The sequence below is a fragment of the Rhinatrema bivittatum genome, chromosome 6 (genome assembly GCF_901001135.1).
Source record: "Rhinatrema bivittatum chromosome 6, aRhiBiv1.1, whole genome shotgun sequence".
Taxonomy (NCBI): Eukaryota; Metazoa; Chordata; class Amphibia; order Gymnophiona; family Rhinatrematidae; genus Rhinatrema; species Rhinatrema bivittatum.
In genome coordinates, this window is record NC_042620.1 from 220670622 (window position 1) to 220688080 (window position 17459).

General features: G+C 43.6%; 1 protein-coding gene across 7 annotated transcripts in view; it reads left to right on the plus strand.

The window, feature by feature from the left end:
• Positions 1-17459, plus strand: part of ZNF711 (zinc finger protein 711) — a 195727-nt gene that overhangs the window by 165729 nt on the left and 12539 nt on the right. For 6 of the 7 annotated variants that reach the window (XR_003857461.1, XM_029606585.1, XM_029606581.1 and 3 more), the window contains exon 9: positions 6076-6219. The exons of the other annotated variant lie outside the window; for it this stretch is intronic. Coding sequence is in view for 5 of the 6 variants with exons in the window: in XM_029606585.1 (XP_029462445.1) it covers positions 6076-6219 (144 nt within the window). In the remaining variant the exon portion in view is untranslated. The remainder of the gene's footprint in view (positions 1-6075; positions 6220-17459) is intronic. 7 annotated transcript variants of the gene reach the window in all.

Genomic DNA, 17459 nt, shown 5'->3' on the forward strand with positions numbered 1-17459 from the left:
TCTCCCGTAAGTCCGATTTCAGCTGAATTGAGAGAGAGAGAGAGAGAGAGAGAGAGAGACATCCTGATCGTGATCGTGTCTGGGATCATGAAAAATGGCCCCCAGTGGTTGAATGCAGGAAATACAACAGGTCTGGCACTTATCGCAGAATCTGAAATGGTATCGCAATTTGCACTAACTTAGCTCTTCGCACAGGTAATTAGCGCAAATTGCGATAAATGCTATATTAGCATAAAACACGCCCCTTTTGCTATCACATGCGGTACTTACCGCATTTTGATAAATCCACCCCTTTAGATTGTAAGCCCTCTGGGGATAGGGAAATACCTACAGTACCTGAATGTAATCCACTTTGAAGCACTGAAAAAAGTGTGAAAAGCAGAATATAAATTGGAGCTCAGAACAATCTTCAGTATAGACGTATTCAGTCCCTAGCTAAAAGGAAGGGCGGTCTTAATTAAAACAAATAGATATCCAGGTAGCGATGGACTATGTCAACAAACAAGGAGGAATAGGCTCTTTCAACCTGAGTCAGAGACCACAAGATATGGAAATGGGCAGTTTCTCAAAACATATATTTAATAAAAAGTTAAGTTACCAACTACAAACAACTTTCATCTTTGGGGAATTCCGCACACGAATCTCTTTACATCCCTATTTAACAATAAGGCTCCCATCTGCTGTTTTAAAAGACCAGCAAGGAAGAGTCTAGTGACTGATGTCTTTTTGAATCCCATGGTTTCAGGGGCTTCTCTATTCGTTTCCTCCAAATCCTCTTATAGCCAATACAATTCAAAAACTAAGAAGAGAAAAGGGCCTAATGATTTTGATAACTCCTTTTTAGCCAAGTGAGGTTTGGTTTCTGTGGCTTCAATGCCTAGCATTTCAACAATCAACAAGTTTGGATATGTTCCCAATCCTGATCACCCAAGAAAATGGGAATCTTCTCCATCTGAATCTTCACTCCTTGGCTCTTGATGGCCAGGAAATTGAAAGTGAACTAATCTCTTCTTTGTATTTTCCCATAGAAATAAGTGAGATTATTCTAGCTTCCAAAGAATAATCCATGAGAAGATCTTTAAATGGAAAAGATTTTCTCTCTGGTATACACTTCTAAAATTAGTATCGCTTTAAGTTTCTTATTCCCCTTTCCTGCTTCAATACCTTTTAAGTCTTGCTGAATCAGGATTGAAAACTAGTTCCCTTAGGGGTAGATTTTCAAAGGGTTATGCGCGTAACCCCCGAAAACCTACCCCTGCGTGCGCCGAGCCTATTTTGCATAGGCTCGGCGGCGCACGCAAGCCCCGGGACGCTCATATGTCCTGGGGCTTCGAAAAAGGGGTGGGCCGGGGGTGTGGCGGCAGTCCGGGGTGGGGCCGAGTCCTCAGGCACAGTGGCCTGTGGCGGGGGATGGCGCGCCAGGGGATGGCGCACCAGGCGCGAACAAAAGTACGCTGGATTTTATAAGATACGCGCGTATCTTATAAAATCCAGAGTCGGCGCACGCAAGGGGGTGCACATTTGTGCAACCTGCGCGCGCCGAGCCCAGCACGAGCTGCCTGTTCCCTCCGAGGCCGCTCCGATTTCGGAGTGGCCTCGGAGGGAACTTTCCTTCGCCCTCCCTTCCCCTACCTAACCCCCCCCCCTACCTTTGTCGGCAAAGTTTCGCCTGCTGAAAGCAGGCGTAACTTTGCGCGCGTCGGCCGGCAGCCCCGCTCCGTCCTCCAGTCCTGGGGGCTGGTCCGGAGGCCTCGACCATGCCCCCGGGCCGGCGCCACGGCCCCGGGCCCGCCCTCGAAACGCCACGTCATTTCGGGAACGCCCCCGGACACGCCCCCTCACACCCCTTTTCGAAAGCCCCGGGACTTACGCACGTCCCGGGGCTTTACGCGCGCCGGCGGCCTATGCAAAATAGGCGCGCCGGCGCGCGCGGGCCTTTTAAAATTCGCCCCACAGGTTTTAAGATCTGCCCCTTAGTTCACCTGAGTGCTATAGGAGCATACCACCAAACTTCAGGAGGAATCTCTATTTCTCAGCAACCTACATTTGCCAGGTTCATGAAAGACCTAAATCATCTTTGTCCTCTTCTAACTAGAGATCCTCCTACTCCATGGGATCTAAGTATAGTTTTTGCTCAGCTCATGAAATCAACTTTTGAGTCTCTAGCCACAGCAGAGGTAAAATATCTCTCTTGGAGTTGCTAGCACTAGTTTCATACTCTCCGTATATCTGAATTTTCAATATCAAAATAGTTTTGAAAACTCTTCTGCAATGTCTACAAAAAATGGTCTTTCAGTTTCACTTGAATCAGTCCATTGTACTACCATCATGTTTTCTGAGTCAACAGACCAATAAAGATGAAAAGGCTCTTCATACCTTGGTCCATAGGAGATATTTATTATTCTGTTTGGAAAGAACAAAGTCCTACAGGAAATTATCTCAACTATTCATCTCCTTCAACCCAGTCAAACAAGGGGTTTCAGTTTAAGTTACAAACGGGCCGATACAGTAAAAAACGCGGGAGAGCGCCCACTCTCCCGGCGCGTGCACAGGCCACTCTCCTGTGCGCGCGATTCAGTAAATACATTTATTTAAATTAGGCCCGGCGGTAAAAAAAAAAGGCGCTAGGGACACTAGCGCATCCCTAGTGCCTCTTCTCGGACAGGAGCGGCGGCTGTCAGCAGGTTTGACAGCTGAAGCTCAATTTTGCCGGCGTCGGCTCTCGAGCCCACTGACAGCCATGGGTTCGGAAACCGGACGCTGGCAAAATTGAGCATCCGGTTTTCACGAATTCAAATTTTTTATTTTTTATTTTTTTTAAACTTTCAGGACCTCCGACTTAATATCGCCATGATATTAAGTCGGATGGTGCACAGAAAAGCAGTTTTTACTGCTTTTCTGTGCACTTTCCCAGTGCCCGGTGAAATTAGCGCCTACCTTTGGGTAGGCGATAATTTCTGAAAGTAAAATGTGTGTCTTGGCTGCACATTTTACTTGCTGAATCGCGCGGGAATACCTAATAGGGCCATCAACATGCATTTGCATGTTGCGGGCGCTATTAGGTTCGGGGGGGTTGGACATGCATTTTGGACGCGTTATTACCCCTTACTGAATAAGGGGTAAAGCTAGCGCGTCAAATGTGCGTCCAAATGCCGGCTAACAGTGCGCTCCGCCTGAAAATGAGCTCTCTCCATATGATTTCTTATTGTTACAGTGCCTTATAATAGTCTTCACATTCTGCTGTCTAAAAATTACAAGTCAGAATGCATTAAAATAGTTTTTCACATAACATACTCTATACTTTCATCATGCAAGAAAAAATATAAAAAAATTTTTAAAAGGTAATTACTGTAAAAATAAGTCTTGATTGCATAAAACTTCACACCTTTTGTCATAATAATCCAAGATAGCCCCAGTTCAAAAAATTGCCTTGACAAGGCCTATAAAAAGTAATATATAATACTTTTTTTTTATCATTCTTAAAGCACTACTAGACATATGTAGCTCTGTATAGACACATGTAAGAGGAACAGTCCCTGCTCCATGGGACTTACAATCTAGGCAAGACAAATATACATTACAAACAGGAGTCTGTGAGAAGTATATTTATTCTTTTGTATTTTATGTTTTTAGTCTTATCATTTTATGTTACAGATTTTTATGTATGTTTTAATTTGTGAACTGCTCAGAACTGTGATAATATGACAGCATATAAAAATTTTAAATAGAGAAGTGCTTAGGACAGTGGTTCCCAAACCTGTCCTGGAAGATCCCCAGCCAGACAGATTTTCAGGATATCCACAATGAATGTGCATGAAATAAATTTGCATGCACTGCTTCCATATAATGCAAATTTTATCTCGTACATATTCATTATGGATATCCTGAAAACTTGACTGGCTGGGGGTCCCCCAGGACAGATTTGGAAACCCCTGGCTTAGGATTTAAAAGCAGTTCCAAAAAGGTGGGTTTTTAAACTGAATTTGATTACAGTCAGAGGGAGCATTACATACCAACTCAGGAAATCTCTTCCAGGCATACAGTACAGCAAGGTAGAATGGGCAGAATCAGAATCTGGAGTTGGCAGTGGAGGAGAAGGACACAGATTAGGAGCAATTTGCCCAGTGAATGGCAAAAAGGAGTATATACGGTATATATAGAGAGAGAGAAGATAGGTAATGAAGATGTAGAGTGAATAGATTTATAGGCAAGTAAGAGAAGCTTGAACTGTATGTGAAAGCCAAGGAAGCTAATGTAGTAGCTTGAGAAGAAGGGTTAAATGGTCATACTGACATTGAAGAAAGATATGTCCTGCAGCCCAAGTGTATCTAGTCACAGTAATTGAGCTGGTCTGAACATTCCCGAATGAAGAATCAAGCTGTTTCTGTTGTATAAAGTGTTGTTTTGAAGGCCAGCTTCAAATTCATAGTGCCCAAGAAGTCTACTATTTTATTTGGATGGCAAGTTACAATTGTAAATACTGGAACATTCAGACCCCCTCCTAGAGCTAAGAGCATTGAATGGATTTCTAAAAAGTGAAAAGTTCAAGATGAATTCTCTGGGCACTGTTAGTCTATGTGAGAGGGAACAGGCTATGTTCACTGGATCTCAAGATAGCCTTCATTAACATGGAGGTACAGCCAGGTCACAGGTAAGTGTCTCAAATTTATGTTAAATGTACTGCAACTGCTGCACTTTTGGTATTACATTGGTTCTATACGTTTTCATCAATTGCCTAGTTTTTGTAGCAGCTTGTTTACATATACTGGTGGGGAGGAGGGGAAAGGTTTTGATGTATTTCTCTACATAAATGATTGGCTGGTCAAAAACATGTCTCAGTCAGGGGTAAATGAATCAACACATGTCATCATTTAGGTATTGGAGTCACTTTTGTGAGCTCAAGTACCTTATGAGATTTCCAAGGCTGTGACCTGGAATTCAGCTCATATATTCACATCTCATTATTGTTTGGATTGCAATCTCCTGTTGGGATGATAGGTTTGGACCTTCTGTCCTCCATGGCCTTTTCAAGGGACAGAGTTTAACTCACTTTTTTCGAGGGCGTATTTCTGTGGTTTCAAGTAGTCTTCAGTTATCAACATTCTTTACCAAAAAAATAATAGGAAAGAGGGGTTTCTCCAGGAAAAACATATTTCTTGTCTGTTGAAAACCCAGGCATTTTTTTTTATTTTAATTTTTAAGTTTATGCCAACTGTTGTCATATTCTTCCATTTTGTATTGAAGAAAACTCTTAGCTACTAGTGAGTCCCACTTGTGTGAGATGGTGAATCTACTCTTTAATTTTTTAATAGAAGGCAGCATTGCTTATCTGTAATAGGTATTCTTTGTAGACTGCAATTTACCAGTCACACAAACCTTCCTTCCCCTGAAGTTCTCTCCCTCATGTAAACTGGCTATGGGAAGTGAGAGCAATTGCACTTGAGATGTCCCCTGCCATGTACAACAAAAACTTAGTCTTTATTAGACATATATTTTATATTTTGAAATCTATTTTCAAATTGAGTCCTTTGGGAGAAAGATGAGATATAAATAATAGAATAGAAAGGTCTGGAAAACTTGTTTTGTGAGGTGTTATGTGCACTAACTTGACCCACTTTTGTGACTGGTGATGTGCTGTCTTCAGAGGAGCATTTCTTACATGTAAGTGGCATTTTTAGACACTTATGATTTTGAATATTGAGATTGATAGTTGTAGACTTAAGAATCAAATGAATATCACTCAAGAAGATCTGTGGTGTAGGATGTTTATTTGTACTGTAAAATGTATTTCTTGCTCATCATTTTTCACACTTCCTGAATTTTTCAGAATAAAGGTCATACTTACTAGTAAACCTTGATAATTAAACTTTAGTCTGCCCCATCCCTCCTCCTTCCCCCCTCACAAAAAATAAAACAAAGCTACCACATAACTGATGAAATTAGTTAAAATTTATTTTTTTTCAATTGTTTGAAAATTTCACTATTTATCTGTCTTTCAATATCATTGATACGGTGAGAGTTCTGCCTTAATTTCCTTTTTATCTTTGGTTTCATAGTTTGTCTTTTGTTTTTAAGGAAATAACTTGGAGTCAAAGTTAGAAAACAAAAATGGTACAGCCACGCAGTACTTGCAAATTTGTGACAGCATTGCCACAAATAAAGCACTTAAGCAAAAAGCCAGGAAGAAGAGGCGGGGAGAAACCAGGCAATGGCAAACAGGTATGCCCTAGTATTGCAGGAATGTGGGGAAACAATTTTTTAAATTCCTACACCAGGATACACTGTGTATGTTCCATGGTGTAAAAAGCATCTTGTAAACAGTTTCTCAGATTGGGTTAGAAAATTGTTGAGAGAGTGACTAGTGGTAAATGGCGTTCATTCCAAGGAAAAAGGGGTTGTCAGTAGAGTGCTTCAAGGATTGTCCTGGGTCCAATTATGTTTAATTTTGTAAGTGATATTTTAAACTGGTTGTAGAAAAGGTTTGTCTTTTTGAAGATGATACAAAGGTCTGCAATAGGATGGACACTAGAGCAGTGGTTCTCAACCTTTTTCCCATCGTGACACACCTAACAGACCATGCTCACATGTGTGACACACTGTGCATTATAATTCACGGCGGAAATAAAAAAATAAAGGTCCAGTATTATTTTTATTGTTAAGAATGACACAAGGGAAAGATAAGATCTCTGTCTGACCAGAAATTGCATAAATAGTAAACATCCCATACCAAAACACCAATTTCCAGTACTCAAACAGTAACCACCTTGCCTAAGAAAAGGCAACACTGAAAATATTACACCAGGCCTTAAGACACCAATACACTTCCTATAAAACAGACCAAGCCAGGCTGCTATAGAGCCCCACACAGAAACTACATGCCAGCAGAATACCTCACCTCAATCACATGTGCAGGCCTTCACCTAACAAAGAATAAAGAGACCATAAAGCATAACTAGAAACATGCAGACAAAAACTGAACTGGAAACTGCAACAAGCCAGAGAGACTAAATGCAGTGTAACAAAGGAAAAAGAGAAACTTCACTAGTCCTCAAAACAAATCAAGAAATATAAAATTAATAACAGTAAAACCATACTAACGAACAGGTCAATACAGTAAAGTGCGACCGCGGTTACCCTGCTTCTAACCTGCTTTCTACTCACAATTTGGCCGTGTTAGTCCAACCTGCGATTCACTATCCCTTTTAACCCATCCTTACCGCCTCTTTAAATCAACAGGTAACCCTTTCCGCCCGCGGCATGCATATGAGATGTAAACGATCGGATTAGCTATTCCCTCCCATACAGTAACACGCGCCCCGATTATCGCTTTTTAAACCTGCAGTTTTGCCGCGCGTTTAACCTGCTAATTTACCGCCTACCCCTACCCCTGCGTTAGTGTGGAGCGTCAGGCAAGCGGAGACGAAATTTCACGGGCCATGGAGCAGCCCCAGCCAGCCCCGCTTCATTGCCTGACCCCCTCACACCCCAGGACAAGACCAAAGTGAATCGGGCAAACTTTCCGCCAGCCCCCGCTCACCTGCCCTGGCCGCGTCCATCTCCGGACCTCGGTGCTCAGGTCACGGCGTGCGACATCCAAGGTCACGGCGTGCACTCATTACCTTTTAGAGAATAGGGAGCCATGGGGAGCGCCTGCTCTCGCCGCCGGCTGTCCCCGGGAGGAGGGGAGAGAGGACTGGGGCTGCTCCGGAGCTGTCAGCGCGGGAGATGGACGCGGCCAGGGCACGTGAGCGGGGGCTGGCGGAAAGTTTGCCCGATTCACTTCGGTCTTGTCCCAGGGAGTTAGGGGGTCAGACAGTGAAGCGGGGCTGGCTGGGGCTGCTCCGGAGCTGTCAGCACGGGAGATGGACGCGGTCAGGGCAGGTGAGCGGGGGCTGGCGGAAAGTTTGGGGGGAGTTAGGGGGTCAGTCAGCCCTTCTCCTGTATCCACTTCCTGGTACCTGTCATTTCAAATGTCATTTGAAGTGACAGGTACGAGGGCACCCAGGATACTGTATAGGCGCTGTATAGCGCCTATACAGTAAAATGGATTGCGCTTCATGGACGCGCGTTGGATGCGGCTTGCATTTGCATGCCATTTAAATACAGTATCGAGCGGTATGTGATCCATAGTGTGCATGCGGCAAACGCGGGTGCGCCCGGCACTAACGCACCTCTTTCTACTGCACCTTACTGTATCGACCCGAAAAAGAGCAGATTTCAAAATAGCTGAATGGAATATCCAATAATTAAACTCTCATATCAAAAATTTCTTGAAACCAATAAAATATTTCAAAATAGTAGACACAAAGCCCCAACAAAGAAAAATAAGGATAAAAAAATGCTTTGCATACCTGGGAACTTTTGATATCCAGGTGCCCTGAGATTGTTTTGAATTCACAGGAGGGGAGGGATGGTTTGCTTGCAACTTTCTCCTCTCTGTGTCATATACACGCTCTCTCTCTCACACTGGCTCTGTCACATATATAAATATGCTCTCTCTCTCTCACTTACATACAGGCCAGTACAGTACAGTGTGCTCCGGTGAAGTGCACTGTTAGCCCACGTTTGGCCGTGCATTTTCGACACGCTATTTTTACCCCTTATACAATAAGCCTGATACTTCACTTTCAATGCATATCCAGCATAGCTCTCTGCTTCAACGGCAGGGGAGGAAGACATATCTAGCATAGCTCTTTGCTTCAACGGCAGGGGAGGAAGACATATCCAGCATAGCTCTCTGCTTCAATGGTGGATCTATATACAGACAACAACCAACAAGGACTGAATTACATAGTCTGGGTAAACAAATAAGCATGGGTGTAGCTTGCTTATTGCGGCGGTTACTACCCCTAACTCATTAAGCTAGATATTTCACTTAGTTGCAGTTCCAACACTGCTCTCTACATTAATGGTGGTGGGTGGAAGGGAAATAGAACCAAAAGGTTACTAAGAGCCAAGAGAAACAGATAAGTATGAGAGAGGAAAAAAAGTGCGAAGCTTGCTGGGCAGACTGGATGGGCTGTTTGGTCATCTTCTGCCATTATTTCTATGTTTCTATGGCCCTATTAGTTATTCCCGCGCGATACAGAATGCAATTGAAAGCCCAAAGGCAGGCGTTAATTTCTGCCGGCACCGGGAAACCTGCTTTTCTGTACACCCTCCGACTTAATATTGTAGCGATATTAAGTCAGAGGCCCCCAAAATAAAAATAAAATGTGCCCGCGGGTCAGAAGACAGACGCTCAAGTATGCCGGCGTCCGTTTTCCGAACCCGTGGCTGTCAGTGGGCTCGAGAACTGACGCCGGAAATATTGAGCGTTAGCTGTCAAACCCACTGACAGCCGCTGCTCCTATCAAAAAGGAGGCACTAGGATGCACTAGTGTCCTTAGCGCCTCTTTTTACCGCCGGCCCTCATTTAAATACTTGATCGCGCGCCCAGGAGAGTGACCTGGGCGCGAGCTGGGAGAGCGAGCGCTCGCCTCGGAGCGCCGGCTCTCCCGCGGGATTTACTGTATTGGCCCGATAGACTCTCAATCATGCACATATACACATGCTTTTTCTCTCTCACTTATATAGGCTCCTAATCACACGTTTACACACATGCTGTCTGCCTTTTCACACTTGCGCACACACACAGGCTTTCGATCACACACTTACACACATGCTGTCTTTCACACACAGGCTTTCAATTGCATACTCACATGCTCTCTCACCTTCATTGACTCTCAATCACACACACACAAACTCTCTCTCTTACTTAAACACATAGGCTTTTAATCACACATACACACAATCTCTCTCACTTATACATACAGGTACTCAATCATACACTTACATTCATTCTATCTCTCTCACACACAAAGGATCTCAATCACACACACACTCTCTTTCACTCAAACAGGTTTTCAATCACACACTTACACATACAGATTCTCAAATCACTCACATACAATCTGTCTCTCTCACACACACAGGATCTCAAACACATATGCTTGCTTACTCGCATTCTCTCTCCCCCCACCGAACTAGCGACAGCATTAGCCTATTCCATTGCCTGCCTTAGCGACAGCAGCAGCCTCCTCCACTTCCAGCCCTCGTGGCCTCAAGAAAGGAGTCCCATTGGCCACAGGGGCTGATGTTGCTCCTCTTTTGCTCCACACTGCGCTGCTCTTCTTCAGGCCATGCCTCTCTTCTTCAGGCCGATGCCCCACGCGCTAGCATGATCTCTTCTTCCCATGCATGCGGCCGGCCGCTGCATATCACTTCCTCTTCTGGGCGGGAAGAAGAGACCATGCTGGTGCCCCTGACTCCAGCTCTTCTGTCGAATTGTGCCCAGGCTAACAGCATTTTAAGCCCGGGCGGAGGAGGAGTTCCTATTTTGCTGGAGCAGGGGGAGCAGCTAGGTTAGTGAGGGACCGGGAAGTGTGGCGACACACGTTTGTGTGCTTGGTAACACACTGATGTGTCACGACACGCCAGTTGAGAACCGCTGCTCTAGAGGGAGAGTTGAAAATTGAGGTCTAAGAAGGCTTGAGAAACAGTCAAGGACTTGGCCGTTAAAATTCAGAGTGAAAAATGTCATGTATTTGTGGTGCAAAACTCTTAAAGATCAGTATTTGATGGGGGGTATGAGGTACTAATGTACAATACATAGGAAAGAGATCATTGTATGATCATACATGATGACCTCAAGGTAGCAAAACACTGCAAAAAAAAAAAGCGCAGTGACTAGACCAAGAAGACTACAAGGGTGCATAGGAGAAGTTATTACCAGAAGGAGATGATCATGGCTCTTTCTCCATGGGCAAGCAGGAAAGTCAGTCACACATTTCAGTTGACATAATCTGACAGCACTGAGGACAAAAGTGCCGTAGTTCTGAAGTAAGACTTATGAATATGTGAGGAGTGCTGTATACACCCAGTGGTTGTGTGAAGTCTGTTTCTTTCCACCGAGCCGACAGGAAATGTCACCATGGTGCCAAGTAACTTTGTGAGGTTCCTTTAAGAAACAGTTAAAATTAAAATATGTATTTTTTTTTTGGTTTTGCAATTCTTTCTGGCAGCTTGGTGTCCACTATAAAAAAAAAATTGCTACTTTTTAAATTAGCTGAAATTATCTTTCCCAGGGCAGAGAAAACCTCCTCAGTGCTTAAATGGTATGCAGAATGTGATATGGAAATGACTCTAATTGATAGACATAAAATTTGTTATTTAGGACTGGAACACCAAATTGAGAATTGTTCCTCCTGCCCTCAGAAGTCTGCCAAACCCATCCCCTGTGACCTCTGAACTCGCATCGTCCTTAATAGAGCAAGAGGAGGTCTTTCCACCTGCAGAGGTCTACCACCACATGAAAACCTGCAAATTCAACATTTATTACTTAAGAAACAAGATCTTACTAAATTGATCCAGAGTATCCTGGCACAACAATCACCTACCTTTCAGCCTGTACCATGAATTCAGGCTACCAAAGCTATTTATAGAACTTTTTTCCCAATCTTTTCAAGCCCAAGGCACATTTACACTAACAAAAATCTTGTGTGGTACCCCAGCCTCCATGGAGCAGGCCATGTGGACATGGAGAGGACTCCTATGGCCTAAAGAAGAGCTAGAGAAATACTGAACGCCCCACCAGTCTCTTCTAAATTTTAAGGAAAAGAGGGGGTAGAGACACACACAAACCGCATCACAGTGGACTAGCTCCCTCTGTGTACAAGTGCCAGATAAGGGAGAATTTGGTGTGGTGCAGGCAGCTAGCTAAGTAATTTATCTTGGCTGGAGCATGTGGCTTCCAAAGCTCATTCATTGTTGCTACTCCTAATACTCAGAGTAAGTCGTGCCCACTGCATGTTCTCCCCATCTCAGTTAGCCTGGGGATAGGACAGAGGCTGGAAGGATTCAAAGGAGGAGGCTAATAATGGAGAAGTTGAAGTACTCTGTGCAATGTTTTATACACTATTCCCTGCATGCTGTTCATTCATTGCCATACTACAGGGTTCATGTTGTAGCTAGTAAGAAGAAGCATGCAAGATTACACGTGTTCTCAGAAAGGAGCTCCTTGTTGCTGCATGGTGCTAAAAGCAGAGCTCAGGTGCTAGCGTGGATCTGAGCATCAAGCAATGGTGACTTTTCTGTGGCATACCTGATCAGGTTTGAAGGCGCAGCAGTGGTCATGGCATACTGGTTGGGAAACACTGTCCTAGAATCCAGTGAAACCCAGATATTCTAGCTTCCTTTGCTGTCTTCCCATTATATAGATTCCATACCTCAGAGGAATAACTCTTATATCATGGATCAGGCAGATCTATCATCACTCCCATACCAATGTTATAAGAGTCTGAATAGTCTTGAAACATGGATGCAGGAAGAGTGAACCATTTTAGATCCTGACTTCGTGAATGCCCTAGACTTGTCCTCAAATCCATCTCCTCAACAGATGAAAAATACTTCACTACCAGAAGACCTCTCATTCTCTACTTTTATTTAAAAAAAAAAAATAAATAAAAATTAAATGTCATCCTCAATATCTCCTGATGTACAAGAGGAACCTGAGGCCCCTGTTTTGGAGTACCTGATACATATAAATGTTCCTAAGCAGACAGCAGCCATTCTGATACCTCAAATTCTAAAAGTTCTGTAGATGACCCTGCTACACAACCAGTTGGGAAGGAAATGGATGGTGAAATACAAAATATATCCAGCCACTGGTTTCAATAAACCAAAACTTACTTATCAGTCTTTGGTGGTGAAGGCAGTGCTAAGAAAGAATAAGACATACATCTAATGCTTCAGTTCCTACAGGCAGGGATCAGAAGACCTTAGATCTTGTAACAAGTAAATGCTTCCTTAACTCTATGCTAATTAGGTTTTCTTTCACAGAAGGCATGGGATTACTACCCTTAACCAATAAGACTTGATGCTTTTGATGCAACTGCAACATTGATCTCTGCTTCGAAGGAGGGGGGTGGGGGTGAAAGGAAAGAGGAATTTGGATTCAAAGACAACCAACACAAGCCATGACTTTTTAGTCATGGGTACTGATGTGCTGACATTAAGGGAAAAAACAGGACTGCTTTTGCAGCCAGGTCCATAAGCAAAGCACATCAAGCAAAACTGCACGGTGTGGCAGGTACTACCTTGGAAAGCTTGCTGGGCAGACTGGTTGGACCATTGGTCCTTTTCTCCCATCATTTCTATGTTTCTGTGTTTAGTCACCTATCCACCTATCAGCTAGTTAGGGATCATTATGTGCATTCAATTTTAGAGAAGCTGCAATGCTTCTTAAATTCAATCCCAAAAGCAAAACTGGAAGAGGTGAAAACCTTGAATCTCAAAGACATTGTATGCTGATCCTATTAGGTGCATGCTGCACTCATCCTATATGCTATTAGTTTAAACTTCTTCTTGCAGATGACAATCAATGCGGCATGCACTTAATAAGATCAGCATACAATGTCTGTATTACCTCAATGAAAGGCTGTGTACTTCCCATTGGCACTTGCAGGCTGGTGTGGTTATAGGCTTCCAGACTAGAGAGGATGTGCATGAACATCTTAAAAATTCCCCATCACCAAAGAAAACCTCTTTGGACCTAACGTCAAAGAGACAATAGATGTGATTAAGGATCAATGCTCCAATCTGCAGACCTTAATGGAAACAATGGGAGACCACTGACCAACAAGTACAAGTTTTCATAATTGTCCTTAGAAGGGAAATTTCTTCTAAGAAAAAAGAAGGCACTACCAACAGAATTACCATCCCCAGGGATATTTGCCTCAAGGAAGACCACCTCTTCATCATCAGTGTAGGGCAAATCAGAGATACAGCCTGAAATGTCAGATCTAGTCTCTCTGTCAAAAAAAGTCTTTTTTACTTTATTGCAGGAAATACAGCCAATCCTCCAATCCAGATACAACTTGTTGGCCCAGCAGGCAATTGCCTTACTCTCTCTTTGCTGCATACTGGTCCAGGATCACCACAGATATATAGGTCCTGCAGTTTGTTAGGAAGGGTTACAAGTTGCACTTCAGAAACACATGTATGTATGTAGGAAGTCAGGGTGCCACTTTAATGGAAGCGGTCTCAACTCTCTCCCAGAAAAGGGCAATAGAGCCAGTCCCTATAGATGAGAAAGGTGGTTCTGCTCAAAATACTTTCTTATCCCCAAAAAGAAATGAGGCCTGAAGCCAATTTAAGACCTCGGAGTGCTGAACAAATTAATTCTTGGAGAAAAATCCAAAACAAGTCACACTGACAGAATCCTGCCTGCCTTTATTTATTTATTTATTTATTTGAAGAGTCTTCAATGCCGATATTAGTAGGGACATCATATCGGTTTACAGTAAAACAGCAGCATGGAAAATTACAATAAACAGGGAGAGGGGAGGGGGTACATTAAACCAAGAAAGCAGAGAAAGAAGCAGAAACAATCACAACAGTCAACTAGGATTATGCAAGGCAGAGCATGTGCAGAAACAGCAAACATAATAGTAGAGATAAAATCATAATAAAGATAATAATGACAATAATAATAATAAAGCTATGAACAGGATAGGGGAATCCTGGAGTGATGGGCGAAAGGGCGAATAGACAGTGGTTATTAAGTATTTTGAGAGAAGGCTTGTTTGAAAAGCCAAGTCTTTAATAGGGATCTGAATTTTGCAGAGCAAGATTCTAGCCTAAGGTTGGTCGGTAAAGAGTTCCAATGCATGGGGCCGGCAATGGAGAGGGCCTTATCTCTCGTGGATGTAAGGTGTGCCTTTTTTAGGGAGGGAATGAGGAGGGTCGCTTTGTTGACAGTTCTGGTGGGCCGAGAGGGGCATGTGAGGCGGAAGGGGTCGCTAGCCAATTAGAGTTATGTGTATATATGGCTTTGTGGATAGTGGTAAGGGTTTTATAGAGGATACGGGATGGGATGGGGAGCCAATTAAGGTCTTTCAGGATGGGAGTGATATGGTCGTATTTACGTGCATTGGAGATAGTTCTGGCTATTGCGTTCAGCATTTGGAGGGGTTTGGTGGTGGAGTGGGGTAGGCCAAGGAGGAAGGAGTTGCAGTAATCCATTTTGGATGTGAGTGTGGCCTGAATGACAGTACGGAAGTCATTGGCGTGAAGAAGTGGCTTCAGTTTTTTCATAACGTTGAGTTTGTAGAAACCCTCTTTAAGAATTGTGTTGATGTGTCTTTCTAGGTTCAATTGCTGATCAATCTGAACCCCGAGGTTTCTGGCGCAGTGCTCTGGGTGGAGTGTTTTGTGGGCAGGATCGTTGGCAAGAGAGGGTTTAATCGGGAGATGTTGAGAGATGAGGAGAAGTTCTGTTTTGGAAGTATTTAAAGCCAGGTGGAGGTTTGTGAGTAGGGTATTGATTGCTGCAAGGCAATTTCCCCAGAATTCAAGGGCATTAGAAAGTGAACCTTGAATGGGTATGACAATTTGCACGTCATCAGCATAAAGATAAAATTTGAGGCCGAGATCTGATAAGAGCTGGCAAAGGGGGGTGAGATAGATGTTAAATAGAGTAGAGGATAGTGAGGAGCCTTGGGGGACTCCTTGGGAGAGAGCATAGTAAGTGGATTCGGCATTGCCTATCTTGACTGAAAATTGCCTATTGGTGAGATAAGATGTGAACCACTGAAGTGCGGAGCCAGAGATTCCAATGTTGGTTAGGCGGGAGAGGAGGTGATTGTGGATTATGGTATCAAATGCAGCCGAGATGTCCAGTAGGGCCAGGATGTAACAATGTCCTTGATCCATGCCTCTGAGGAGGTAATCAGTTAAGGAGAGAAGAAGGGTCTCAGTATTGAGATATTTGCGGAAGCCGAATTGGGAGGAGTGAAGTATATTGTTGTTTTCAAGGTGATCTGTTAACTGAGAATTGACAACTTTTTCCATGATTTTTGCGATGAAAGGGAGATTGGAGATAGGGCGAAAGTTGGCGGGGTCCTTAGGGTCTAAAGAAGGTTTCTTGAGCAGCGGTTTAACCACTGCATGCTTGAGAGAGTCGGGTACGATGCCAGAGGTGAGGGAGCAGTTGATGACATCAGCTATAGGTTTAGCAATGGTGTCAGTTATCATAAGGAGGGCTTTAGTAGGAATAGTGTCTGAAGGGTGAGTTGCGGGTTTGATCTTTTTGAGAATTGATGCGATTTCGGTGGACGATGCAAGGTCAAGGGAGTTGAAGGAAGCAGAGGTCGAGCCTGTGCCTGCAGGGAGCGGGTGGGGATCGGGGGGAACAGAGCCAGCCCCCTTTATTGCAGTAAGGGGGCTGGCTCTGTTCTGCACACCTACAAGAGGCCTGTATCCATGTATTAATTCATCAGGAACATACATGTTTTGTCCAGTTTGTGATGGGCCATCATTTCCAATACAGAGTTCTTCCATTCAGATTGTCCTCAGCCCCCAGGGTTTTCACCAGATGCCTCATAGTGATGATAGTCCACCTTAGGCTTTCAGGAATTCACATCTTCTCCTACTTAGATGATTGTCTAAGCAGGGGCACCACAAACATTTTAACAGCCCAGTCCCTATTCTCTGTAATACTATTGCTAGAGGATCTTGGGGTCATATTAATACTGTAGATAGATGGGCTATAAATATTTAAATAAATATTCAATTACCAAAAAGCCAATCTCCTTTCATCTCGACAGAGTTCACTGGCATTCTTTTCAGTATCATTCAGGCCAAGCTGTTTTTCTGCACAGGGAGAACAGTACAGGATACCATTCTCTGATCAAACAGTCTCAGCCATGCTGATGAAAAAAATTTGATATGAGACAGGCACAGTGATCTTTCGTTCCAGTAGCATCAGTATTCACTGAGCTTGCATCACAAATTCTTGGTAACCACTGAGCTGAAGAAACCTTTCTGTTGGTGGCTTTCTATGCGCAACTTGGAGACCAGCCTGCCTTCCATCCTCCACCCTTAGCAGGTGGTCTTATCAGATGTATCTCTCTAAAAATGGAGAGCACACACACAAGGGCATTCAGTATAGGGTTGGTGGTCTGCCAAGGAGAGTTGTCTCTCCGCAGGTTTCTAGAGCTGACAGCCATAAAATTGGAGCAAGCCACATTTTGTCCAACAAAGTTGTCCTGATCCAGCAAGCAGGGAAGGATAGGCTTCTATTCCCTGTATCAAGAAGACATCAAAATATGGCAGTAAGACCTACTTCCAAGCAACCTATTTTCCAGGCAAGAGCAATTTATTGATGGACAAAGTAAGCAGAGTACTAGACCCTTACGAATGGCCTCTGAGAGACTTAAGTGGTGAGGTTCATCTTTTAAAATTAGGGCTTCCCAAATATAAACCTCTTTCCAACCCAGACCAAAAAGCTTTGTTTTTTTATTCAAGGTGAACCCTCTAAGCTCATCCTGGCAGAGGATGAATTCTCAATACATGGGGGGGGGGGGGGTGTAGTTACTACTTCTTTATGCATATTCCCCAGTTTGTTTTAATTTTGACAA